This window comes from Herpailurus yagouaroundi, unplaced genomic scaffold, assembly GCF_014898765.1.
Source record: "Herpailurus yagouaroundi ecotype Mexico unplaced genomic scaffold, PumYag 161, whole genome shotgun sequence".
NCBI classification, from domain to species: Eukaryota; Metazoa; Chordata; class Mammalia; order Carnivora; family Felidae; genus Herpailurus; species Herpailurus yagouaroundi.
Window position 1 is genome coordinate 11,594,331 of NW_024412402.1, and position 27,176 is coordinate 11,621,506.

The 27,176-nt window shown below is 59.1% G+C and overlaps 1 protein-coding gene and 1 long non-coding RNA gene across 5 annotated transcripts in view; one reads left to right on the forward strand and one right to left on the reverse strand.

Annotated features, from left to right (window-relative positions):
• Positions 1-12,134, forward strand: part of LOC121035523 (uncharacterized) — a 25,755-nt gene extending 13,621 nt beyond the window's left edge. Inside the window, exon 2 of the long non-coding RNA XR_005792929.1 lies at positions 11,865-12,134. This is a non-coding gene — a long non-coding RNA (uncharacterized LOC121035523). The remainder of the gene's footprint in view (positions 1-11,864) is intronic.
• NECTIN1 (nectin cell adhesion molecule 1) overlaps positions 1-27,111 on the reverse strand; it is a 93,886-nt gene extending 66,775 nt beyond the window's left edge. The window contains exon 1 of one of the 4 annotated variants that reach the window (XM_040483319.1): positions 26,638-27,103. In XM_040483319.1, the coding sequence (XP_040339253.1) occupies positions 26,638-26,716 (79 nt within the window). In that variant the 5' untranslated portion in view covers positions 26,717-27,103. Of the gene's footprint in view, positions 1-26,637 lie in introns of all 4 variants that reach the window. The other 3 variants (XM_040483317.1, XM_040483320.1, XM_040483318.1) reach the window with 3 other exon arrangements.
• Positions 27,112-27,176: the final 65 nt, after the last annotated feature.

Consider the following 27,176-nt stretch of genomic DNA (forward strand, 5'->3'; position numbering starts at 1 on the left):
CCCCCCCCCCCCCCCAAATCAGCATCCTTACTCTGGCCTATCGTGCCTGGCCTGGCCCTGGGGTCCTATGGCAAGGTGGGACCCAGAAATGCTCTGCAGGGCGCCCCAGTATGTTCCTGCAGAGGGTGAGTGGCAGTGCCCCTGTGTCTCTGCCAGCTGGCCTCCTGAACGGGTGCCGGCACAGACCCGTATTCACATCTCGGGCCCTGAGGATGCAGAAGAAAGAAGGACTAGACGTTCTAGACGTTTGACGTGGGTGGAGGGCCTTCCTCCAACCTCCTCCCCCAGTTCTGGGAGTCTAAGAGCGTTCTGAGTGTCCTTACGGGAATTCTGGGACTCCTTCACCCGTCCGGCCAGCAGATGCCAACTCTGCCAGCCCCTCCCTACCACCCCAAGCCAGCCACACCCAGCTGAGTCCTGGAGAGCAGAGGCCCCCGTCCGAGCTGCCCGCCCTCCGGGCCTGGCTAGAGTAGTCACAGGATGGCTGGGAGGGCCCCATTCCGCCAGCTCGCCCTGCTTCCTCATTACCCACAAACGTGCGAGGGAACGTGGCGGGAGCCTGGGGTAGGGCCTTTTGAGAGACACTGGGCGGACTCACTGGGCACTGGCTCACCCGGCTCAGGAGCTGCTTAGCGTGACCTTCCGGAGCAAGCGCTACGGGACAGCCGAGGAAGAGGAGGCTCGGCGGCACTCAGGCACGGTCAGTCAGTGGTGGAGTGGTGGAGTCAGGACGAAAACCCAGGTCTGCCCCCTGGCTTGCCCCTCCCCCCACAAGGCTTCCAGAATGAGGAGACCTCAAGACCAAACCCAGAGTGGCCACCCCCAGCACTCCTGCTCTTCCCTAGCACCTCTGCTCTTATAGGCTTGTTGAAGACATCGAAAAAGACCAACTCTGCAGAGAGGCCTGAGTGGCCAGACCAGAGGTGCCCAGCTACTACCGGTCCATGATGTGGGGACACGGGACGGGACTCTGTCCCCCGTGGGGGTGGGCCGCCCCCCGAGAGCTTTGCCAGGGGTCCTGGAGGGGGTGGGGGCAGTGACTCGCCCCCAGACCCGCGCCCTGCGGTCCGGCCACATTGGCGAATGTCCTATCCCGCAGGGACATTGCACCGTCTGGCCGCCGCCAGGTCCTCAGCCTGTTTTTGGCTCTGAGGGTCCCTGATGTGACAAATTCATTTTGTTTTGATGTCATATCCCAAGCACTAACACCTAGTTCCTGAAAGGCGCCTGGGCTGGGAGTCAGGAGTCCTGGGTTCTAATCCCGGTGCTGCCATGGGCCAGTGAAGCATGCGACTTGCTCCGTGTGGGCCTCAGTTTCCTCATTTAAATGTAGGAGCTAGTCAGTTCAGGCTTCCTGCAGGTTCCCTCGGGCGTGGCTGGCCTGGGAGTCTCTGCTCCGTAGCCAGCCCCCAGCGGGCTGCAGGTGCAGAAAGCAACAGGCTCAGGGGCCTCAGGGGGACGCTGCTGGGTGGGGGTGTTCACCTCCGTGTGTTCCCAGGGGCCCCGGGAGGGAGGGGGCTGCAGGTTGGCAGCAGTGGAACCTTTGGGACGCTATCGCTGCACAACAGGACAGAGAACAGACTGGATTTTGCAATTCTCCGAGGCGTTGCAAACAAGGTGTGGCTGGTCCTCAAGGGCTTCTCATGCGCCTCGTGTGGAGGGGTGTTTCTGGGAGCTGGTTACTCGCTGAAATGGCAGGGCTGGGCCCTGTTCTGGGACAGGGGTGGGTGTCTAAGGGAAGCCACCAACTCCACAGAACGAATGCAGGCTCTTGCCCAAGCCGAGGGGCAGCCTGCAGAAGTGCCCGAGCTTTGGTAGCTGGGGAGGCCCCTGGGCTGGAGACCTTGAACTCACACCCAGGAAATGAGGCGTCTGTTAGTAAGTGAGACTCCGGCAGTGAGTCAGGTGTCGGGTCCCCGCAGAGCCCAGGGACAGGGGTGGGTGGCTCAGGCCTGGAAACGGAGCTCTTGCCCAGCTGGGCTCTGATCCCATCTCCGCAGCGATTTGCTGTGTGGTCTCAATAAGGTACCTAACCACTCTGTGCTTCCTTTCTGTCACCTGTGAAACAGGAATACTGGTGACCGCTCTTAACACCTCCTGAGATTATCGTTAGGTGGCCTTTGAATACGAAGGAACTCGGAGACCTTTGCAGTGCCCGAGCTCTGTCTCTCAAAGCAGCATCGAAGGCTGACCGCACCGGGCACTTACTGCCTCCCACTCTCCTGACACCCGGGGGTCAGGGGGGTGGGGGGAGGCAGGCCCTGACTCGGCTTCACCGATAAGGTACTGGAAGCTCAGAGGGGTGAAGTCATGAGACCTGGCGCTGGGGTTTCTGGGGCTCCAGCCCTCACTGGTGCCATCCCCGACGGGACCCAGGGAAGCGGACGAGATGACTCTGTGGACCTTGAGGCCCAAAGTCTGGCCTCTCACAGACTCCTCCCTTCCTCCTGCTCAGGGGGGCATCTGGAGAGGAGACGAATCTGGGGGAGATGTTAATTAGTTCTGACAAATTAATAAAGAAAGCCTAATTTATTCTCCGGATCTAATTTCCTTCCCCGTGCTTTATTTTCCTGCCCAACAAGCTGCTGCTTGGGAAATGGAGGGGAAAGGTGGCGGCGGCGGGGTCATCTGAAGACGGGTCCGGCCCAGATCAACCTGCCTCCTCCTCACTGGCCACCCCGCGCCACCCCGCCCCTCCCCGGACATTAAGCTGTCAAGCCACTCCCAATTATCTCCCTCCATGCCCGCCGGCTCCAGGGGCGACAGTGGTAGCAAGCTGGCGTTGACTCATTCTGTCACCGGCCTGCCCTGCTTCGGGAAAATGCAATTTAATGAAGTCCGATGGCAGGGCTGGGGCAGACAGGGTCCCAGGAAGAAGGTGGCGCTAGCTCGGGGACGGCGGATAGCCTCCTCTCTCCGTGGGGCGGGGTCTTCGATCCGCCTGACATTATGTCATTTTCAGCGCCCAGCCAAATACCAGCGGGAGGGGTCATTCCTCTAGGTTCCTCTGCTTCCACTCACCCCTTCTGCGGCTCTGAGCAGCCAAGGCATTGACCTTCTCCACGAGGGCCTCCACCTCCCCCGGCTGCCTGTTTTAATAGCGTATGGTCATGACAGCTCGGAAATTCTTCCCGCTGTTTTAATCTTGATCCCTTTCGCTGAAAGGCAAGTGCATTTCCCCATGCTTTTTGATACGGAATCTGGGAGAGGGTCAGCCACTGCCAGAAACCACCAGGCCAGTCCAGGGTTGGGGAAAGAGGCCGTGCGTGAATTGGCAGGCCAGCTCTGGTGCCGGAAGGAAGCGGGTCTTCCCTTTGGATTTGGGTTCGCTTGGGCTCGGCCCTGCCTTTTGCACGCCCCCGGTCCTGCCTCGTCAGTGGCATTTGCTCCTCCTGGGCAGGAGGAAGGGAGGAGTCTGTGAGAGGCCAGACTTTGGGCCTCAAGGTCCACAGAGTCATCTCGTCCGCTTCCCTGGGTCCCGTCGGGGATGGCACACAGACTGGTGTGTTTTCTGGTGGGGTAGCAGAGAGGCCCCAGCTCCAGGCTCCTGGGTTCAAAGCCCGGCTCTGCCGCTGGCTTGCTGTGTGACTTTAGACTTTCCGTTCTGGTTTCCTCACGTGTACAAATGGAATGGTAGTAGTAACTTCCCCTTGGTTGTTGGGAAGATTAGCGCCCTCACCCGTTAAGACCCCCTTGTGGCGCGTTCCCGCCGGGCCATCATTGTCTTTGGCCATCGCTACACCCGGAAGACCTTGTTCACTGTCCGTCCCCTACTGGGCCGGGGCTCTGGGAGAACCCTGATGGCACCCGCCTGCTCAAGCTGGACCCCAGCGCCCCGCCAGGGCCTGCACTCAGCCCCTCAGTCTCTAGAAGTCGATTGATATATGGCGTGACTGGGAGGCCACGGTGTCTGGGACTGAGACAGTTTCGAGAAGTACTCCTGGCAGGGATAGAGGGGGCCGGCTCGGATCGTAAGCCTCTCCTGCCTGGCTCCATTCTGGGTCCCACACGCAGGAGGCCCAAAAGTAGTTGGGAAGGACTTTCCCGCTGGTGGCCAAAGGGACAGAGAAATGTCTTACGGTAATGGCAGTTAGACATCTCTAGACCTCAGAGACCGGCCGGCCCCTGGGAAGTCACAGCACCCCATTCTTTTGTGCCCTTCCTGGCCTTGGAGGGCCTTGGACTTGACCACGTGGTGGAGGACAGCTATGGGCCCTGCTTGCATCCACTGCGCGCCAAGGATGGGCCAGAAGAGCCTGGACAGGACCGACTGATCCGACCCTCTTGCTGTACAGACAAGGATACAGGGGCTGGACAGTGCCAGGGTGACCTGGCCGGCAGGTGGCCGAGGCAGGACTCCTAACTCTGAGGCTCTTTCCCCTGCTCACAAACAAACAGAAAGCAAACCTGCTTTCTGTCTGATTCCCACATTTGATTCCCGTCACCCTGGATTACTGTGAAAGTAACTCCCCCGTCCAGTGCTCCAAGTGAGGTCCCAAAAGGATCGATCACATACGGTGCAAGACGTTCACAATGCCAGGTTAAAGAAATGTGCACTTGGCTCTTCCAGACTGTCCACTCCACTGCGTCCATGCCTCTTCTCCAAGACCAGTCGCTGCCCCCCCCCCCCCCCCCCCCCCCCCGGACGCTACTCCTTCAGGAAGCCTGCCCCTATGAGTGCCACCAGCTCCTGGCTCGGGGACCCTGCCTGAGCACCCAGTGGAAGGAGCACCTCTGGTGGCTCACCCAAGGCTACACGGCTGGCATTTTCGGTTGCCATCTTGTTTCTGCACGTGCACTGGCGGGCAGGGCTGTCTCCCTCCTCCCTCTGGATCTTTCCCGGGACCACCCCAGTTGTTTCTGGAGATGGAGAGGGCCCAGGGCTGTGAGAGAAGGGCTTCCGGGGACAAGAGGGCTGTCTTCAGTGTAAAAATAGGTCCCTTGGGCCCTCCCAGCTTCCACCTCCCCATCTATAATTTGGTTTACTAAGCACCGTGAGGACTCTCCTCCTTGGGATAAGGGCAGGCCCCGGAGGTGCTGAGAATACCCCTGCCACACGCCCAGCCAGGTGGACGGATGCAGGGACAGGGCTGAAGATTCAGCTGTGTCTGTGTGCAGGGAGGGAGGGGAGAGGGGCGGGAGGGGACCCAGCTGAGCCGGGACACGGGCAGCCGGCGGTCAGCAGGAGCCAGGCCAAGACCCAGCCTGCCCTTGGCTGTGAACGGAGAGCTACTCCCAGGACAAGTCAGTGTGCATCCCTGGCCCGGTGTCAGACCCGAGGCTGGGGCAGGGCTCGGACATTCTCCCACTCACAGCCTGGTGGGAGCTTCTGTGGCAAATGTGGACAGCACCGGCTAAGAGCCTGCTGCTCAAGGTGGGGTTCTCCCGGAACTTTCCGCAAATGTAAAACAGGGATGACCACCCTGACCTCTGGAGGCTGCAAGGGGATGAGGTTGTGAGCACTCAGTGGATGCTACAAAGCAGGAAGAGTGGCCCTGGCAGGGGACAGGGCGGCATGGCTGGTCAGGGTCAGCTCCCGGAGCAGGCTGTGGAGAGCGGGATTTTCAAGGAGAATGTGTGTGTGTGTGTGTGTGTGTGTGTGTGTGTGTGTGTGTACACAGAGGACTATTGAAGATGAAGGGTGGCCAGGAAGGCCTCATTGCGAGAGGCGACATTTGAGCCAAGAGCCAAGTACCAACCATGTGTCTGCCTTGGAGAACATTCCAGGTGCAGAGGCCTGAGGTGGGAGCGCGCCTGGGAAGTCATCTGGCCCGGGGGGCTGGAAGGGAGGGAGGCAGGGAGGCTACCGCAATCACCTGGGACAGCTCAGCAGCCCCTGCAGAGTTGGGGAGGGACAGCCAAGGCCCCAGGGGGTGTGGCAGGGTGGGCACCCGGGTCTCAGGGGCCCACCTCTCCCACCTCTCCAGGTGAGGCAGCTGGCGGCTCACCCCTACCTGCAGACAAGCTGGCCTCCCATCCAGGGCCTGAAAGGGAGGTGGGAGGGGCAGGGGTGAGGAGAAAGCCCTCCACAAAACAATGGCCTTGAGCCAGGACAACAGAGATGCTTGTTCTCCTTTATTTATGATAGTTGTTGGGAGAAATAAAGCCAGCACCCTCCCCTTCCACCTTTCCCTTCCGTCCGACCTCTCCTCTGGGCACAGGCTTTCCTCTGACACACAGAGATCAAATAACTTTTCACTCAAAGGGAAAGATATTATCTCCCCTTACAATTCAGCACCAACACGAGCACACCGACATCCCCAGATTAAAAGGCAATTAGGCAGCTTTGTTTTTGCAGGGGCAGAAGGTGTGCTTGGCACCCTCCTTGGGAACTGGATGCCACCGTGGGGAGGGCCAGCGGCTCCGGTGACTCCCCGTGGAGAAGGCTGCTGGCCTCGGCTGGGTCCTACCCCTGGCCCGGCCCCCAGCCCCTCACCGGCCCCCCCCCGGGGGAGCACCGCTGTAGCTTTTCTCTGCACACCCTTGCCCTTGGAGAGTGAAGGCTGTGTTTGTGATCCACCGGCCACCCCCAATATGATGGCTTTCGAGCCCATTTCACACGGCCGGGACCTGCCCCCGTCAGCGTTTCCAGTCTTTTGGAAACGATGTAAAAGACAAGGAGGGAAGGGGCCTTGGCTCCTTTACTTGGTTGGCTGTGCTGATAAGCGCACGTGGGGGTTAAGGCCCACACGGCCCCTTCAGAGCATCTGTGTCCCAGCTCATCGAAACCTTGGAGTCGGTGGTGTTACCCTGCTTTTGTGCTCAGGTGGTCAACATTCAGAGGGGCAGAAACTGACGGTCAGAGAAGCGGACTAGGATGTCCAAGGCACAAAGCTAGGATGTGGCAGGCAACCCCAGTCCACCCCTGCCTTTCAAGTCCTCCCCGTGGGGCTGGCTGAGGAAGGGGAGGGTTTTAAAACCCATCGTTCGCCTTCCAGTAGTTTCCATGTGCGGAGGACAGCCGCCCTTGCCAGCTGGGGTGGTCAGGGAAAGTCCGCCCGTCCTTAAGTGGCCCTCGAAGGACGGGGAGGTTTTCATCAGAGACAGGTGTATAGGTCACCATGCTCAGCTCGTCGTAAAGCTCCCTGGGCAACTGGGGTCCCGTTCATCCCACCAGCCTGAGCTTCACCCAGCCCTCCCCCTCCCCCATGCCAGGCTCTCTCCTCCAGGATATTTTAGGCTCTGCCTTGCCTCTGGGCCTTTGCACAAGCTGTTGCGTCTGCTGGGGCACCTTCCTCTCCTGTACCCACCACTCTCCTTTTCTAGCTGAGGGTTGCCCTCTGCTCTCTTTTGCTGCCCCTCCCCCACTTGGCCTCCACCCTTTTGCCAAACTTTCCACCCCATCTCCCATGCTAGTGACCACCCAGGCGCCCCGCTCCGCAAAGGCTGTCTAACTCAGGGAAGGACGCCTCCCCGCCTTCTGTCACCTTGAGCATCCACATGAAGGCAGCTCTCAGACCCAGCCACACCCAGCCAGTCTTTGCTATGTCAGGATGCCGAAACCTCCCCTCCTTCCGGGTCCTTCTCCGGGGTCACCTCTCCCAGATGAACTCTCCCAGCTCTGGCTTTCCTAGTTCCCTAGCCTTTATCTCTCAAGTGTTACCGAGTGTATACTCAGAGTCAAGCACCGGGCCAGCTTCCCTTGGGTGGAGGTGACAGCCATGGGGGAGGTGGGAGGATGGATAGAGGGATGAGAAAGGATAAGGCATTTTCTTTTTCTCTAGAGGCTCCGTCTAGCAGGGAACCCAGGCGTGCAAACAAATAATTCTCGAGTTAAGTGCTATGTTTCGTTTGTTTTTTGAAGTATGAACCAAAAGCGATGGGAGTCCAAGAGGAAAAGCGATTCTGAGGGGGATGCAGGAATCGGAGGAGAGGGGGGTTTTTAGCTGGGTCTTGCAGGGTAAGCAGGAGCCCCTCGGAGAGAGAAGAGGGAGCAGGAACAGGACAGCGTCTTTTACAGCTTGAATGTCGCTGAGCATTGGCTCCTGGTGCAGAGGTGAATGGGGCGGGAGATGGGCGCTGGTTTAAAGAGGGCTCTGTAGGTGACAAGGGTCTGCACGTCACCCTGCAGCAACCGGGGGGGCGCCGACACTCTCTAAGCAGGGTGGTGACACAGAAGCAGGCAGGTGGAATGTACAGTGAAAGGCATCGGCCACCAAAAGGCCACACGGTGTGATTCCATTTATAGGAAATGTCCAGAACAGGAAAATCCATAGGCACAGAAGTAGATTAGTGGTTGCCAGGGGTTGGAAGAATGGATGGTGGGGGGCTGGATACCACCACTGCCCTGACGGACCCAGGCTGGCCACTGGGAGACCCTCGGCAAGGCTGCAGCGCCCTCAAATGTAGAGGTCCCTGCTCAGCACAGCTGCTCCGAGCAACGACCTTCTGCAGGGTGCAGGCCACTGGAGAGATCCCGGGACCACCTCCCCATCTGGGGCAGGCTCCCCGTCTCTCTATGCTCAAGAGGTGTGGGTGGCACCTTTCGCCTGGGACCTGAGCGACAGACAGGTCACCTGACAAGCCACAGCACTTAATTTTGAAGACAGGAAGGTCCCCCGGTAATAGAGCAGGCAGGGAAGCGGCTTTGCCATAGACGGAGAAATTAGGGCAGAAAATAACACCGTGAAAACGGAACTGTCCAGAAATAGGAGAGAGGGAGCCTTACTCACATCCCAGTGTGTCAGGGCCTGTCTGAGCTCCTGGGAGCCCAGGGACAACCAGTTTCTCTGCTGGGCTCTCAGCTCTTTTATGTGCCACGTACTTGGCGGGGCCCACTCTGCACCAGGGGTAAAGGGAGACCCCTGGGGAGCAAGGTGCTCTGACAGAGTCCTTTGTGTGTGGTCCTGAGCGACTATAACAGGGCTGTGAGGGAGCACTCACCCCCAAGGTTGGGAAGCAAAGGACCCCATTCTCAAAGCCCTGTCACCTGGAAGGTCTGGGGACTCGGGTTCCCTGGACACCGGCATTGGGGGAGGGGGGAGACGGATCAGCCATCACAAGTGGGTTGAAATTTCTGATGCTTGTACAGTGGTGTGTGTGTGTGTGTGTGTGTGTGTGTGGTCCTTGGTTGAAGATTTTGACACTCGGATGGGGTGAGGAAGAGGTCTGGAGGCAGGGGTGGTTGAAGCTTGAAACTATAGGAAAACCTGCAGGCTTTCACGTCTCCAGGTTTTCCTTCTGGTCCCAGGGCGGGCAGAGGGCAGGACCAGCCCCCCTCCCACCCCCCACCCCGGTCTGCACGGGGGCAAGTGCTTATGAATGGAAGCCGGAGGAAGCCCAAAGCAGCCTGGGAAAGGAAGGTGATGCCCTCCCGACTCCCTGGTGGGCAGTAGCTTTATTCTTACTCTGGGCTTGGGGGCGAGGGCAGGGCAGAGAGGAGAAGGCGAGGCGGAGCAGGTGTGAGGGGGAGGGCCTCAATGATTTTTCCCAGCATCCCCTAGGCCACTTCTCTCACTACAAACCTCAGTCTCAAGCCACTTGGTTGTCATGGAAACAGGCGGAATAGAACAGATGGTCTCCACTAGCCAAATTCCAATTAAACAGGGCAGAGATGGATGGAGAAAGGGGTGTATGCGACTAGGCCACAGAGGGCTCTGCCCCCCAACGCAGCCTGCCCGCCCTGGGCTCCCCGAGGATGGACAGGAAGCCCCCGATCCCTTCCGGCAGACCAGGGACTGGGGTCAGAAGGACGTTCTGGGAGGTGGGTGGAGAAAGCTGGCCGGAGGAGGGTCCCCACTCAGTCCCCTCTAACCTCACCCCTTGGCAACGGTTGAGGGAATGCCACCTTGGAGAGGGGCACTACCGGGGGGGGGGGTGGGTGGGGACACACATTTAAATCTACAGAAACGCGGGAACAGAGATGCACGCGCACATGTACACCCAAACATCCACGTGCAACGAAATAGTGCTGCACACGTATACGTGCGCATGTCCGTGCACACGCACATGCACACGCACAGAAACTCATGAGGGCACGCGCAGAAAGGTTACGCAAAGTCATTAATCAGAGACATGCTTAGAATAGTACAAAGAAAATGCCCTGAAAAATAAAGTAAGCAATTTATTTCAATTTATTTAATAAGCATGTATTAAAAAAGTAGGAATTGCAAACACACACACACACACACACACACACACACACACACACTCACACACACACGTGCATGCGCGACATGGTCCCAGGCCCAAGGACACAGGAAATATTAACCACTAACGTGATCAATGTGCTATGGCAAGAATGCTCGAAAGTGCCATGATGATACTGGGGGGGGAATGATGAATTGGGGGCAGGGGATTCTTGCCAGGCCACGAAGCAAGGCCCGCCAAGCAGAGGGACAGCAAGAGCAAAGGCCTGGTGGGGTGAAAGGTGAGAAACAGCGAGCAGAGGGCACGAGCTCAGCGTGAGTGGGGTCTGGACGCCACACACGGACACACCTGCCAGCAGGCACTTGCCTGCGGAAGCACACAGCCACGCCCGACTTCACACACGCAGCCACAGCGCCCTCCGGTCCCCCCAGGGCTCGATGCCCAGGAGAGACTTAGCAAATGTGAACGACATGAGAAAAGATGCTTTTGTTTGCCGCAAACAACATGAGGTGGGGATGGGAGGTGTCAGGAAGGAGAAAGGGAAGCTTCGGAAGTTTGCACATCTTGGCTACGGGGGTTACGCAAAGTGCCAACAACACGGAGAGGTGCGCAGAAGAAGGAAACCTCATCGTCGCCTACTAGGGGCTGAGAAGGAGGGAAGCCAGCCGGCTCCCATCGGTTTACTGTACGTTTACGGAGCATCTACTGTGTACAAGGCACCGAGCTAAGGCCTGCAGAGATCTTAAGGCTGAGCCCTCTCCTTCAAAGGGCTCAGTGTCTGGGGCGAGGGGAGGAGAGAAGGTACGAGACCATGCAGGAGGTCCTGGCTACAGTGAGACCCTAGACCAGTGGTTCTCACCTGGGGTGCCTCTGCCTCCCAGGGGACATTTAGCAATGTCTAAAGGCATTTTTTAAAAAAAAATTTTTTTTTAATGTTTTTATTTATTTTTGGGACAGAGAGAGACAGAGCATGAACGAGGGAGGTGCAGAGAGAGAGGGAGACACAGAATCGGAAACAGGCTCCAGGCTCCGAGCTATCAGCCCAGAGCCTGACGCGGGGCTCGAACTCACGGACCGCGAGATCGTGACCTGGCTGAAGTCGGACGCTTAACCGACTGCGCCACCCAGGCGCCCCTGTCTAAAGGCATTTTTTAAGTGTCATGCAGTGGGGGGTGAGGGAGGACCCTGCTGGCTTCTACTGGGTAGAGACCGAACATCCTACAGTGCACAGGAGAGTCCCACATAAAAAGGAATTATCTGGCCCCAAACGTCCAGATAGTGCTGGCTGGGGCTGAGAAACCCCGACGTGGACCATGGGGTCTGTACTTAAGTCACTAGCACTGGGGAGCTTGAGAGAGCTTCAGACAGAGCAGGGCTGTGGCACATCACGCTTCTTGCTCTGACAGGGGTGTGCGGGCTCCCCAGGAATGGGGAGAGGCCCCCAGGATGTCTCAGAGGGTGGTGGTTGTGGGCGGGGGAGGGGCCGCTTCAGCCACTCCTACTCAGACTCCAGGTCTCAGCCTCAAGGTCGCTGCTCCGGGGCCCAGATTAGGGCCCCACCCCCACCCCATGTCCCCTTCAGAGCCCCGTGCCTAGTTTACTCACTCGGGAAATTCTCTGCACTGCTCTGTGCATCTCTGTGTCCAGAGAACAGGAATGACACCTGTTTGGAGCGCCGGACCTCCCTACCAGCTCCCCGCAAAGGATTGAAACAGGTGGGAGAGGTTCCTCTTTCCCACCTCCCCATCCCCTGACCACACGCCTTATAAAAACAGGTCTCGAGGAACTGTTCCGGCACCCATCGGGTGGGATAGCACCAAGGATCCGGATGGAGGAAGAGGCCTGGAAACCCACACGGCCCAACAGCAAGTTTTCTAGCAGTTGGAGATGAAAATGTCGCCCCGAAGCCCAAGCTCAAGGACGCGTGGCCCCCTCTCCTCGTCACCCTGAACCTCCAATCCTGTTTCCACTTGGGGAGTCACCTGGTCTTCAAGTGCCCCCTGAGGCACATCAGCCTTTCAATAAAGCCTTTAACCTCTGTTTGAGCTGCTGAAAGTACTTTTTCTTGACACAAGGGACCTGGCACCTATAGATAAACATCTGTTGACTAACTGACCTCACCTAAAGGATTAGGGAAGCATTACCCACAGGGTCACCCCAGGACCTTACCTGGCCAGCGGCAAGGTCAGCCAAGTGAGTCAACAGAGGCCAGGGGCCCTGCTAAGGAGACGCCTTCTGGGGTGGTCCTGGGGCCGGCCCTCCCAGCAGGGAATATCTAGGGGCATCCAAAGAGCCTGTGGGGGGAGGCTGGCTAAAACAGGCCACTAATCTCTCTTGAAGATTAAATACCACACTGGCTCCAGGGACCAGAAACCAGCTGGGGGGGGGGGGGGGGGGGGGGGGGCAGGGGTGGAGGTGGGGGCTTCTTTTCCAGAGGCCTGGGCAGAGCCTAGAAGGTGGGGGTGGGGGAGCTGAAATTGGGGGAAAAACACCAATGATTAACCAGAGCTACTAATTATTAACCAGCTAGACTTTTGGACTTGAGCGCCCCGTTTCTGGCTTCACCCCTTCACCGGTGTTGAATCCCAAGCATCCCTAGATCTCCCTGCCCCTCCTCCTCTCGTGGAGACTATCTCCAGGCCTGGCCTTGCATTTTATCTTCTGGTGCCCTTCCCAGAGGTGGCGGCTGCTATTGAATATCAACCCCTACTCCCAGCCCTGGGAGGGTGTCGGGAGAGACTAGGATGACAAGTGATTGAAACTATTATTTGGGGCAGGTCCCATGCTTAGTCTGGATGACCCGAAGGCAGCGGTCCTTGGGATCCATCCCCTCTTGGCTTCCAACCCCCACCCTCACCCTCTGGAGGGTAGCTCAGCCCCTTATCTCTCCCTGCTCAGCCTCAGGGTTTGGCAGGGCAGGGGGAGGCGGGAGGAGTAGGGAAAAGGAGGGAGGGGAGCTCCCAAATGTGCTGCTAGGGAGGGGTCTGGTGACAGGGAGGGTGGCAGGGATCGGGAAGCCTCGGGGACGTGGGAGAAGGGGTTCCAAGCTGAGCCTCCTGGGCTTTGGGCAGGGGCACTGGAGCTGAGAAGGGCAGAGGCATGCTGGGGTTCAGGAGGGAGGCTGCTTGCTGGGTTACCTTCAGGAAAGAGGGAAGCCCAGATTCTCCAGGGGCGAGAGCCTCATCTAACAACTGGCCACAGGAAGCCATGGTTAATTCAGTCTCAACTGAGAAACAAAGTGGGTCACAAGGGTCTGCCTACGGGTTATGTAGTGCCTGGATGGTACCGATGAACTGCCTGCAGGGTGGTGGACCATATCACAGCCTCCGTATCACAGTGTCAGACAGCGGGGTGGGGTGCCTCACCCGGCCGCATGCCCCAGCTCGCCCTTAGTGCCGCGACATGCCATGGAGCCGCTGCCCCATGTCGTGAGGCACTAATGGGCGACAGGAGAGGCGGCCAGGAGATCACCCCATGTGGGCGTCCCTGTGGTGCACTGCCTCCCACGGTGACCACACCCATTCCAACCGGCCCCCACCCGTCCCCATCAGGGCACAGGCTGCTGGGAGAATTAGGGGCTGCTCCTGCTGTCTCCGGGGCGAAGTGACAGTGACGGCAGGCGGCCCCTCCCCACTGCCCTCCCCGCTGTCCTCCCTATGCCCTGAATCTGTGCAATATGCTCCGTTTCTCAGGCCCTTCTCTCCCCATCACCAACTTAATTCCTTAATTCCCGCTGGAGATAAGCGGATCTTTCACTGCAATTTATTGTTAATCCAAAGGAAAACAGGGTTCGGAAGGGGTGAGGTGGAGGTGGGGAGGCGTGAAGGCAGCCGACCCACTGTGCCAACTCCCGGATCCTAGGGTGGTTGTAGTGGCTGGGGAATCCTAGGCCAAAATCCGCGGGCAGGTCAGCCCGTATTTGGGGCATCACACCGGCCACCGGGGATCGAGAGAGCCTGGTTCCGTGGAGCGCACCTAAGACGGGAAAGCGTGTCAGACCTGGTCAAAAGCACTCGCGGGAGAGAAAACTGAGAGCTGGAGACCCTCTTTGATGCCTGAAGTATATCACGTGCAAGATCGGACGTGCTCCACACGATTCCAAGTGGGCAGAAGCAGGATTAATGGGTGGGAGCTTCAGGCATGCAGACTTCAGCTCCGTGCGAGGAAGAATCTGGGGCAGTGAGAGCTATAGGGGCATCCACGTAGGGTGGTGAGTTCCCCATCGTTGGAGGTATTCATGCTGAAGCCGGATGTTCAACCAGCTGGTGGGGATGCAGTTGAGGGGTTTTAAGAAGGATCATTCGTCTCTCCTTCCAACGCCAGGTTTCTCCTGACCTACCCAGTCTATCCTCCACAGGGAAGGGAGTTATCTTCCCCTGCAGGGAAGGGAGGTACCCTCAGCTGATAGCTGGGAGGCTCTTTTTGGACCCGAGGATGGGAGGGGACAGGAACCCATAGGCTCAGAAATTTAACCCGCCTGCAAGGGGGCAGGAGAACGCACTCCTGTTCCTAGCCCCTTCACAGCCCAGCAGGGAAGGCTTAGGAGGAGTGATAGGTTTACTTGGGCCGACCCTACAAGGCCCCAGTTCCTTCTCTCCATCTCCCAGCCAGGCCACTGTCCTGTGGCCACTAAGGGCACCCTCAGCTGTCACCTGCTGTGTGTCAGGTCAGAGGGCAGGTGCCATCCCCTGTTAGGCCAAGTTGAGGAGTGACAGGAACCCAGCCGAGGGACCCCTGTGGTGTGCTGGGCCAGGCTGCCCGGTCCCAGGGAACTGCCCCTCCCCTCGATGGAGGCTCCCCGGGCCAGCAGCAGCTAACAATAACCAAGTGGTGTGCAGGCTCGCTCTGGAGCAGGCACTGTGTTCATCACACCACATGCATTATTTACCTTTTCTAAACCTCTCATCATCACATCCCTGCTTTCCAGGGAAGGGAACTCAAGTTTAGAGGAGACGAGACCCAGATACGCGTGAGGGCGCACGTAAGTGATAAGAGAGGGGGACCACGTGGTTCCAATGCAGCCGGTGGGTTCAATTTGCTGGGAAGGAAACAGTCAAACCAGTTGTTTGCGATCCTATAGACAAAACAATTATCCAAGATTGACCTTCTGCATTCTCTAACTGGCGGCTGGGGGGCAGTGCAGACCCTGCCTCTGACGGTTATGGTCTTTGATTGCCTGCCTCTTCCCCCCACTTCCTGCCCCTGCCCCCCAGTATCCAGGCTCTGCCCATTCCCCTCCCCCAGCCGGGGGAGAGCCCCCTGCCTCCGTGGGGGAGAAGATGGCAATCAGAGTCTAATAGGGAGCGCGCGCGCGCGCGCACACACACACACACACACACACACACACACACACACCATAAACCTCTCTCATACACACACAGAGGACATAAAAACACTTGTAAAGAAACACATAAAGCAGCACAAATTATCATTACAGCTCGAGCTGTATACACAAGTGCCGAGGGGGTAGGAGTGATGGAGTGAGAAGGTGGCAGAGGAGAATCGAGCCATTTCCTGGGCAGGATGTTTCTGAGTTGGGGGGGGGGGGGGGGGGGGGCGGGTCCCCAGAAAAGTGCCCTGGTGGCTCTGTCTGCCCCTGCTCCAGGCTCTCTGGGAGGAAGGGGGAGCCACAGAGACCCTTCCCGACTATCGCTGCCACAGTGCCAAGAGGTGGGTCCTACGGACGTTGCGGCCTCCCTCCCCCATTGCCACCCCCTTGGTAGGGGCAGGGAGGCCCATCATCTGACTCTGGGGAGGTGACTCAGGTTGGGAAGGGTGCCGGGCGGGCTGGGGCAGGCACGGGGAGCAGGGGGCTGTCGCCTAAGTTCCCCAAAGGCCCATCCATCAGCCGAATGGAGATAATCAGAGTGCTCAGCCGGCCCAGGACACTGATTACTCTCCGGGCACCATAAACACAGGGAATAAATCTGGGAAGGGGCTGGGTAGGAGGGCGGCTCTGTAGCAGGGCTGGCCACCCTGCCTGGGAAGGGGGAGGCAGCCCATCCATCATTCTGAGAGATGTAGCTATCTAGGCCAATGAGATGGAGGACAGTTCGGGGGGCGGGGGAGGTGGGCAATCATAATAAAATAATCCGGTGCAGTGTGGCTGCTGTGCTCTGATCTTATATACACTCAGGAGGAGGCTGTCCCTACCCCTGCTTCAATTTTTACCCAGTAGCCACCGCAGGAAGCTTCTGCCACTGACACCAAACTCTCGGAGGACATCTGGCCCACAGGGTAGAGAAGAGGGGCACGGAGGTGGTGTGGCTCGAGAGTGCGGCTGGGCATCTGCGGGCCCAGGGCAACGCGGGTCCCTTGGTGCCGACAAAGGGCGCTCCTTAGGTTTGGATGGGGGCCAGCTGGGTCCGGAGCCCTCCATCCTACTATTCCTTCCAAGCACTTCCTGGGCGCCGGGCAGATTCCGGGCCCAGGAACCAATCGCATAGCGCTGGCCTGTGTCTGGGCCACAGAGGCCGCGCCGTAATTCAAGCTAACGGAGCATGGATAATCTAGAACAGCAGAGGGTCTAGGAGGAATTTCTCTTTGGCGTCGAAACCTATCAGATGACTGTTTTGCAGCCCAGTTACCCTCCTAATTAAGCAAGTTTGTGAGGCCTGAGTCCACGTGGTGATGTGCGGGGTCAGGGTGTGCCGAGCGGAGCATCGGCCCGGGGTCACCCTCCGGAGGACAATCTGCATGTGAGCGATCTGGAGGTCGCTTAGTCCTCAGCCACAACGTCCAGAGAGCGTTTTGATTTTTCTGCTCCCACGACCCTCTTCCCTGGGATAGTTCTCTAAGCCGGCTCCGTGGCTGCCAGGCCTCTGTCCTCAGCTCCCTGCTCTGAACCTGCCTGGGGCAGAGGAAGCACCGGCCCTTTCATCCCAGGGGATCAAAGCAGCCAGCACAAGTGAACACCCTAAATCCTCCCCACCTCCCCACGTAGGGGCCCCTCCCTTGCCATCTTTTGGGATCGCTGGGTGAGGGCCTGCGAGACCAGAACCTTCCAGAAGCTTTGGATAGGCACTGGCATAGGATCGGCTTGCTGAGCTGCGGACCCACCCAGGACCGGGGACTTGCGTGGGAACACCCGCTGCGGATAGTTCCAGGCGGCTTCTTTGGGAGAAGCTGTTACACCTGGCCCTAGTCTCGTCAGTGAAGCATGGGAGGAGCCCCCCACCGCCCCCCGCAGGTGGCATCAGTGATACCCAGCAGCTCAGGGGATGAAACAGTGATGACATTGAGACATTTCTTTCTAGCAGAGCCACATTCACACTCCCAAGAGAAAACAGGGAATGCCAGCAGTGCAACGGTTGTTACTTCGAGCACCTGTAAGGTATCCAAGGACCCAGTAATGACCGCCAAGACTCTGATGATGGGCACTAATAACCTCACCCGCTCCAGGGCCGCGCCAGGTTATTCCTGCACCATCAAAGGGAGCAGGGGGGTGCTGAGCGATACACGAGGGTGGTGGGCATCCCGGACGCAGGGTCTTGTGTTAGTCCAGGGGTGGTAAGCCGTCTTTCTCCGTCACCCATCCACCCAGGAGAGAGGCAGCTTAGCTAAGTGGTATGATCACGGACACTGGGCCCGACTTCCTGGATCTGAACCCTGGCTCTGCCACCTAGGAGCTGCGGGACCACGGGCGGGTGGCCTAACCTTTGCCTGGGCCTCATCTTTCCACGTGTGAGAAAAGGGAGAAGAGAAGGACCCTCTACATGAGTGGTAATGAAGATTAAGTCAGTGATTACATGTGAGGTGTTTAGAACAGTGTCGGGCACCCAAGAAGTCTCAATATAAAGTTTGTGATCACCACCATCGTCATCAGCTGCCCAAACAACCAACCATGTATCCACCTGGCCCACGATGTGGCCAAGCCTGTACTAGGCCCCGGGGACACTGAGATCCATCAGCAATGGACTTGTCCTTTTGGAGCTCTTGGTCTTGGGGAGAAGAAAAACCCCAGGCTCAAATAACTACACAGCAAGATGCAGAGTGGTTAATGCCATAGGGGGGCATGGAGGAGGTGCCAGGGGGCTTTGAGATGGGAGAGGTTATCCCCAGCTGGGAGAGGGGGTGGGTCACGAGGTTCATGACAGAAGTGGCTCTTGATCTCAGTATTTAGATATGGGAAGGAAGGGAGAACTTTAGGCGGTGGGGGGGGGGGGGGCCGGGCATGTGCAAAGGCACTGAGGTGGGGAAACGTGGGACATGAATAGAGGGGTGTGTGGCTGGGTGGGCCTGGCGTGCGGGCGAGGGCAGTGAGAGAGGAGCTAGGGAGGGGGTAGCCATCGGATGCTTCTGGGCCTGTGAGCGTCTTTCTCACGTGCACTTTAGGTGTATCCATCCAAGAAGCAGTGTGAGCAGACCGGAGCCAGAGAGCCAGGAGGCAGGGGCTGTGGCAACAGTCCCGTGAACAAGGGCGCTACTAACAGCCCCTCCCAAGGTGGGGCCCATATCAAGTGGTGGCAAGGCTGGCTTGGCTCTGAGGCACCTTCTCTAACTTTCTTTGTCCTAGCAGCTGGCAGCATTTGCCCACAAGATACCAGGACTGAGGGAGGGCGTGCTGGGGGGCGCTGCTCGGGCCCCAGGAACCAGCCTCACCGATCCCCCTTGGGGCCTGCACTCCAGACCGGCTCGAGACTAGGGCCCTACAGCGGAGCCCCAGGAGCTAGTATAGGTCTCTAGTCCCCTTTTCTCCAGAGCGAGGCGGACTCGCGTCTGCCCAAACAGATCGGCCCTCCCAGCTCCTCTGACTCATTTGGCGGGCAAACCAGCTCATGCGCCAAAGCGTGGGCTGGCCTGTGTGACCCTCCATGGAAGTGTACCAAGTGAGCTCGTGTGCGCTAAGAGCAGGTTATTTGCGCCTGTCGCTTACTTTTCCTCCACAAGACGGAGGTACCAGGAAGGGGCGAGCTTTCCTTTGCTCTGGTCTTGTTTTTTTATGGTGATGACCACTGAGCCCTGGTGGTATTCTGGTGACCAGCAGGTATATGCGGAGGATTGTAGGAAAAGAGAGATCAAGATAAAGCGGAGAGGGGAAGGTAGAGGCAGAGAGGAGCCGGGCTGTCGACAGGCACTCAACTCTGCTGAGCAAGAAATAATCCCGGCTCTGGTGGGGAGAACCCCATGACGGCACCCAAGCCTCCGTCCCAGCAACTGTGGACAAGTTACCCCACCTCAGGGAGCGGTGTGAGACCGGTGAGACCCTGTCCTAGCTGTCAGGTGACAAGAGTGCATCTTCAGGGAGGAAAAATGTTTCCACCGTGGGGTCCCCAGGCCTCTACGCCCACGGGGCAGGAGGATGGGCCAGGATTCTGAAGCCAGGGTGGCCGTGAGGAAGCCAAACTCATCTCTACCGCTGGGATGTGACTCTCAGACCTACGGGTGAGCGTGGGGAGTCGTCCCCTGACCCCAAGGCCCCCCTCCGCAGGATGGTGTTTTGCTAAGCTTCTCAGCCAGCTCGTGCCAGACAAGGCGGGCTCCTATGAACAGCCCTGGAGGGAGCGTGTGCTTCTCCCCTTCAGGCAGGGGACAGAACTGGGGATTCGAGTGGGCAGGAGGGAACCTGTGTTTCCAGCTTTGGGGCGCACACATTCCAGGACAGGGAACGGGGAGGCAAAGAACTCCATTTAAGCCCACAGATCGAACTCCAACTCCCAATGGGACCTTCTCATGCCCATGGCCACTGGCCTGCTTTGCTTCCTGGGCCACGCCTGCAGCTGTGTCCCAGTGGAGCTACCAGCCAGTGGAACTAATGTGCTCTAATGAGATCCAGGCCAGAGTGGCCGGGCGGGTTTTATTGTCTGTGGCTTGGTAATGAGACTCCTCATAAACTGGGAATGACATTGGGGTCTGTGCAGGCCAGAGCGGGGCGGGGAGTGGCCCAGGAGAGGGAGTCCGCTCTGCCTGCCAAATCTCACCCCTTCTCCTCTCTGTGGCTCTCTCCGTCCGCGTGCTCTCGGAGCACCACTCTCTGCCCCAGTGCCTGCCTGTGCCCTGGGGCTCTGTGCTCATACCTCAGGGCCCTGCCCATGTCTCAGGCTAGATCTCCAGGGGGTGATGCTCTAGCTTCCAGAGGGACACTGTTCTCCCTGGCTTCCCTAGCTGTCCTTGCTGGGCGTGCCGACCTGGGCTCCATGGTCAGCTCCCTCCGGCTGGGCCACCCTCCAACCCATGTCCTCCCCTTTTCCCTCTATTCCCCAGGGAGCTCTGGCTTGTTGTAGGGGGAGAATGGTGGTGGCTGGTGAAGTGAATGACCGTCTCACCGGACACGTTCTGTGGTGGCCCGGCTCAGCCTCTTCTGTATCTGTCCATCTCAGCCTGTGTCATCTCCCTCATCTACTGGATTTGAAGTCACAAGTTCTGGCACCTGATTTGGCCTCCCTGGCCTGAGACGGTCAGCAAATTACTAAGCCTGACTCACTTTCCCCATCTGTAAAATGGAAGGGCCAGGAATACCATTCTCACGGGGCTACTGGGAGGATCGGCTGGAGCCACGAGCCGTAAAGAGCGCCACAGACATTTTTATTATTGGTGGCGAAAGGATTCCATCTGCAACCGGAGAAACTGGAAGAGGGCTTCCCGCCAGGGAGAAGGGGGTGACGCCAGGAGGGATGCTCTATCTGGCTGTACCGTCTTGCCAGATGAGTGGGCTGCTGGAGAGAGGGTCGTGCTGCCCACCCTTCGCCCAAACGTGGAATTTCGAAGGAAGGCAGGGGCTGAGCCCCAGGCCTTCCCTGCCGGCCCCGGCTTCTACCACAGCCGGTACTCCAGATGTAGCCAGGGAGTGAGGAGGGTGCCGGGGAGAGCCCCTGGTGACACGCTGCAGAGCAAAGACCACACAGCACCTGCTGCTTGTGAGTACATGACCACCGGGGTCGGGCGCGCAGGTGCCTGGAGCCCACCAGGCCACCTGAGTTCCCCAGGGGCTGCTGCAGCCCCTGCTCTCATTTCCAGGCGGGGCTCGATGAGCAGCTCCCGGTTGGCGACAAGGGAAGAGAGGTCAGCACTGGGCAGGCAGCTGAGTGGCTCTTTCTCAAGGGAGTACAAAGTGGCCACTGCCCAGCGGGCAGCTGAGAGGGCGCCAGGACCACTCCGAGGAAGGGCGTGGAGAATAGGAGTAGCTGCCACTTTACTGCATGTTTATCACAGGCCGGGCGACGAGCTAAGCACTTTTCATACTTTATTGTCCATCTACACTTCACAACCTCCTCTGGAATCTGTATTAACAGAAACCCATTTTACAGATGGGAAAAACTGAGGCCTACAAAGTAACTTAACCAAGCCCACTCAGCCAGCAAGTAGGAGAGCTGGGATTCAAACCCAGTCCACCTGGCTGCACTCTGCTGTCTCACTATGCTGGGTGGCCACGATGGGGTCCTTCCTAGGTTGCAGGGAGAGGAACCAAGCTGTCTGCCGCTCTCTCTCAGAGCTAGGGCCCGAGACCGCTGTTGCCTTGCCCTAGAAGACTGTGAAAGGCACAGATCCCATGAGCCTGGGGCCGGGGGGGGGGGGGGGGGGAGGGGGGGTGGAAATACATACCATTGCTCCCCTCCCCCATTCAAGGATAAACCTTGGGATTATCCACTGCCCTAAAGTAAAGAGTCCGTCATCTGCCACCAGGAACACTTCCTTTGTGTCCTTGTCGGGTCTCTCCCCTATTGCACTGTGTTCATCTGTCCTTCGGGAACGGGTCAGGGTTCAGGTGCTAGGCTTGATGTGTTTTCTTCCCACCTCTTCCCTCTCCCCACCTCCCAGATCAGCACAATCCAGAGTTTCAAGGGTTAACTGGACTAAGGGGTGTTATCTCCAACTCAGGGCATTCCCTCTGCAAAGTGATCCCTGCTCAGATCTTAAGTTACCTCCTGCCCCCGCCAGCACATCTGCTGCTGGCTGGGCAGACCTGGTCTCTATGGAGAGGGGCGGGCATCGTGGGGGAGAAACACCTGCCAGCCGGTCTTGGGCACGGGGTCCTGGGTTCCCAGGACAGGCAAAGTTCTTCCCTGCCTCTCGCCCCTCATTCCCTCTAAGGGGGCTCTCCCATTCTGCTGCGCGGAGCCCAGGGTGGTTCCAGGCACATGTATGTTGCCGACCTGAGTACGCCTGTGGTTGGTTCCACGGGGCTATTTTTGTGGAGGACCCAAACCCACATTCCTGCCCCTTTTAAAATGCCCAGAGTAGGCCACCTTTCTCCTCAGATGATCCCCTTTCCCCCAAGTGTTCACGCAGAAAGTAAAGATGCCAAATCAATAGCTGCAAACCTATCTCCCGGGGCCCCTCCCAGCCTTCTAGGGATCTCGAGAAGCCGTGGGGCAAGCCAGGCCCCAGTCAGCACCAGGATCCAGATACCATGTGCCAGGGAGACAAGACAGGAAAGCCTCCTTCCTCACCAGGTGAGCATGCAGAGGCCCAGTGTAACGCCAAGGGCAAGAACAGAAAAAGAAACCAGTGTAAAGGCTTCCCGCTCTCAAAGGACCCAGCAGCCCACCTGGGAAGTCCTAGGTCTCTTCCCAAAATCACCTCTCTGACCCTGTGACAGCAACACAGGTCTTATCAAGGCTCAGAGCCACTCACAAAATCCTAGCGGGAAAGACAGAAGAGATCAGTTATATGTGAATATACACCTGATACACCGTTATAGCCCTGGTCCCGTGCCGACCCACAGCCACCAGTGCCCAAGACCTCCTCGCCCTCGCGCCCGTGGGTCTGCCCGTGCACAGGGGACTGCAGATCACCGACGCAAGCACACAAAGCCGGGCACGTGTGTGTGCCAATCCACACGGATGGTGAGACGATACGCAGGCTGTCAGCAATGTCACCGCCGGAGCGCCGCAGCTGGCTGGTGTCCAGTCTAGTCCGGCACGCGGGCTAACGGTCAGAGTCAAAACAACAACGACGACGACGACGACGACGGTAAAACAGGCGAATACACAGGTACCCCCTCGGTCTGTCCCTCCCCCAGGTGGGAGCCATTCAAGTTACCAGGTTAACCAGGAAAAGACACAATCAGGAAAATCGAAGGTATATTCACACCTCCCTCGGGTGTTTTCTGTTTGTGCCGAACAATGGACGTTAGTCAGCTGCTAAACAATGGCAGTATCGTAAGACGCAGCAAAGGGGGCAGACCCTCTGCCCGTGCCCCCACCCCGCGCCACCCCCTGCCCCCCCAAGCCTGGCCCACTTGCTCGCTTGCTGAGCCATCGGCACCAGGGTTCTGCTGGCTGGTATGACCGTCCTGGCAGCATTCAACGGGGTCCTGGGTCAGGAAGTGGCTAACGAGTAGGTGGGTTCCTTGTGCAAAGCTGAGTGGCTGAGACCGGAACTGGTATCATCATCTTGGCCGGCATCGGGCAACAAGGGACCACCTGTCCCCCTGAGCCACAGATATTCAGGCTCAGAGATGCCTTACGGGCTGCTCAGCCAGGGCTGCGGGGCCCAGGCTCTGCAAGATCTTCTCCTCCCCTCCAGCTCGGACTGTCAGGCCTTGAATCTGATTCTGAGACACTCTCTATGGCGCAGCCTCCAAAGCGGGCACTGAGATTGCTGTTCGCACACGCTGTAATCCCCAGGCCGGCAGAATTGGTTTTGCCATAATGTCCTGCCCAGCAAGCCTGAGCACATCACTGTCTGTGAGAAATGGGGAGAGAGGAAGACAGCCCAGCAGCTCCGACACTCGGAGTTTTGAAGGAAACCACCTTCTGCAGGCTCTGTACAGACTGCAGAGAAGGGATGTGCCGCGGGCCCGACAGGTCTTCCGAGGGTGTGCACGACACCTGGGGTGTGTGTTCTCTTTCCAGACAAAAGGTTTGGGGAAGCCAATTAGGGAGGGTGTGGTGTAGGTGGGACACCGGCTCGGTGCACCTGCTTCTGAGGCAGGTTCTCTGCCTCCTCCCCAGGGCTCCCCCTGTCCCTCTTCGGGGGTGTAGTCCCTATGCTCCCCTGGCCATCTCCTCTGAGTTGACCTGTAGGAACCACAGACTGTTATCTCTGAAGCTGGAGGGCTTTACCACCCAGCCTGGTAAAGGCTGTGTTGTCGAAAACATACTTCTGTGTTTACACGTCAATAGCCAGATTGAGTGTTTTTATTTTTATTTTTTTTTAGTCAGGGGGCCATCGCACACACTGGGGGCTGCCCCCACCTGCTTCGCCCCAGAGAGAGGACCTCTCTTTGCCCTCCATGCTCCCTGACACAGCCCAGGAGAACCCAGAAAAGAGCATCCGGCTGGCAAGTCTCCAGAGAGGAGCAACAGAAAGCACTCAGGAGGGAGCTGGCGAGTGGTGGAAAGTGGGGTGTGGGCAGGCAACTTCTGAGCCCCCCAGCCTCCATCCAGCGTCAGAGGGGCACAACCACACCCGCCCACCTCCCTTTGCAGGGGCACAGGGCACACAGGCGGGTGTGCGAGGGAGCTTGGCCAGCGGGGGGGGGATGAATTCTGGCTGCCCCTGATGCTACCCCGGCCATAACAATGACAGTCGACCGAGGAGGGCTTAAGTGCCTGAGTTGTAGTTCTCTGTCTGCCTCCCACCCCTCAATCTGCAGTTTTGGGGAGAGGGGAGTGTCTACACTGAGCCAGGTGAGACTGCCATCTCCCTGACCCCACTTCCTGAGTGGGGTGGAGCAGGGCAGGCTTCCAACCCCCCAGAGGAGTTAACCACTATGTACCTCAAAGCTGGGGGAAGAGAACAACGAAAGGAGTGGAAAAGGGGGTGAGTCCATTCTTTGCCCCCAAGCCTTTCCACTCTTTGTCCGATGGGAACGAGGTTAACCCCTGGTGTGCCAGTCCAGCTAGAGCTCCCCAAAAGCTCTCCTTTCCCTAGCATCTGGGTGTGGACACTATGCAATTGAAGGGTTCCCAGAAGCTCACCGCACCCCCCCTTCCCGTGGTCAGAGAAGTCCTAGGGCCTAAGCTCTGGCTGGCTTCCCAGGAGGTCCGGTGTGAGAGAAAGACCTCTCACTCACCACGACCACCCTGCGGGGGAAGGGGGGGGGGGTCGACTCAGGCCCCTAGAAATGGATAATGCTGCTTGTGTGCCCTAGAACTCCCGCCCCCCCACCTAGCAGGGCAGCACCCCACAGGCTGCAGGGGTGGGGGCACCGTGGTGCCGGCCTCCACAAAGTGCTTTTGCTACCATAGGCCATTCAGCCAGATCGGTGGAGCCCTGGCAGTGAGCTGGCAGCAGAAGGGGCATAGAATTGAATGAGGCCAGGTTCCTGCCTTCCAGGGGTACACCCCAGCCCCGGACCTCGGCAGCCAGGCTCGCCCCGGGGTAACAAACTAGCCCGCGAGTCTGCGGCACCGCTGGCGTCTCCAACGGGCCGCTGCCGGCGGCGATCCAGATGTGATATTCTTGCCCCATGCGAGCTGGTCTCTCCCTACTCCGACCCCTTATGCTAAGGCCAGACCACGTGCTCCAGCCAACCCCCTCCCTCCCCCACAAAATCCCCCATCTAGCCCGGGCGGGAGGTCGTCTCAGGTTTCCTCCCGGAGGGCTGGAGGCACCCCCACCCCCACCCTGACCCCCGCTGGTGACACCAGCTACCGTGGGAGCCTAGCAGCTTCCCCAGGGACACAAAGGGTTAAACCCAGGCGAGGGGACTCGGTCGGATTTGCCTCCTAAACGCATTTTCCAGTTCATTCCCCAGCACAATACGCCGGGGCCGGTCCCAGCCTCCGCCCCCACCCCACCCGTCAGATGGGCCACCGCGGGCCACCCCAGGGTCGGGCATCGGGTTAACCCCTCGGCCGCCGGCCGCCTCGAGGAAGGACACGCGGGGCAGCCTCGGGAAAGTGGGTCATGCAGCCACCTGGCTGGCACCGAGCCCGCGGCGCTTCCTCCGGGGAGAGCCCCCAAACCCGGCGCGGAGTTCCGAGGCGAAGTCCGGCTCGCGCAAGGCGGGGAGGTTGCGAGCCCGCGCGGCCCGGGCCTCACCCACCGGGATAGGAACCGCAGGTGAGCGAGAAGCTGTCTCTGACGCAGGAGCCGGCTCTCCGCGCCCGCGTGTGGCTGCGTGGGGGCGGGAGGGGGCCCGAGCGCGCGGAGCCGTCTGGCGAAGGGGCCGGCGACAGAGACGAAGCCCCCCTGCCATCCTCCAAACCCGCAGCCCACCAGCTCCGAGACTGACGCCCTCCCCCTGGGGCTGTTGTCTCATACCCCGAGACGGCGATTACGGCGATTATTTTGCATTTATGTAACATGCAGTGTTTCCAAACTGCTTCCCGAGCTGAGAGCTGGTTATTAAATAAATAGAACGCGATTACATATTATTATTTTTGTGAAAAACAGAGCGGAGAAAGTGCTTTCTTGCTACACAGAGACGTGCATCCGACTGCCTCCCTGCAGGGCAGGCTGTGAGGCTTCTCATTCTCTCTTTCTCCGCCGTGCCACCCGCACCCCCCTCACCTAAGCCGTGACCCAACTTTTCTGCCTCCTTCTGCTGCCTGTAACCCAGACGTGCCCGCCATCCAGCTCCCAGCCTCGGGAAGGCATTGGATGGTGGCGGGGAAGGGGGTGGGGGGAGAGTGGAAGGCAGAGGAGGAACGCGCTTACCTGGGAGGAAGAATGCGGTCAAGCCGAGAGCGAGTCCCCACCAGCGTCCAGCGGCGCCCGCAAGCCCCATCCGAGCCATCGGGGTCCGGGGGTCCGGCGAGAGGGGCCGCGAGGAGAGCGCTCCCCGCGCTCCAGAAACCAGTCCGGAAGACGAAGGCCGATCGCTGCCGGCCGCCGGGCGCTCCGAGGATCCAGGTCAGCCGCAGCCGTCGGCCGGGGCGGGGTGGGCTGGGTGGGATCCGCGCGGCCGCAATCCGGGCCCCGGGCCGCCGGCGGCTCAGAGGCTCGGTGGATGCCCGCCGCAAGTTGCACGAGTCATGCCCCCTTCTCCTCCTCCGCTCTCCTCCCCGTGCCGGTCCCCGCCCTCTTCTTCCACGCAGAGCCGGGCTGGGGAGAGGGACCCACCCCCGGCGCGCCCGGCTGCCCGGCTGCGCGGCGCGGGCTCCCGGCCCCCGGCGCGCTCACACCCTCCCGCTCGGCTCCAACTTGCAGGCGTCCATGGCCGGCCGTCCTCCGAGGGCGGCGGGACGAGCCCAGGC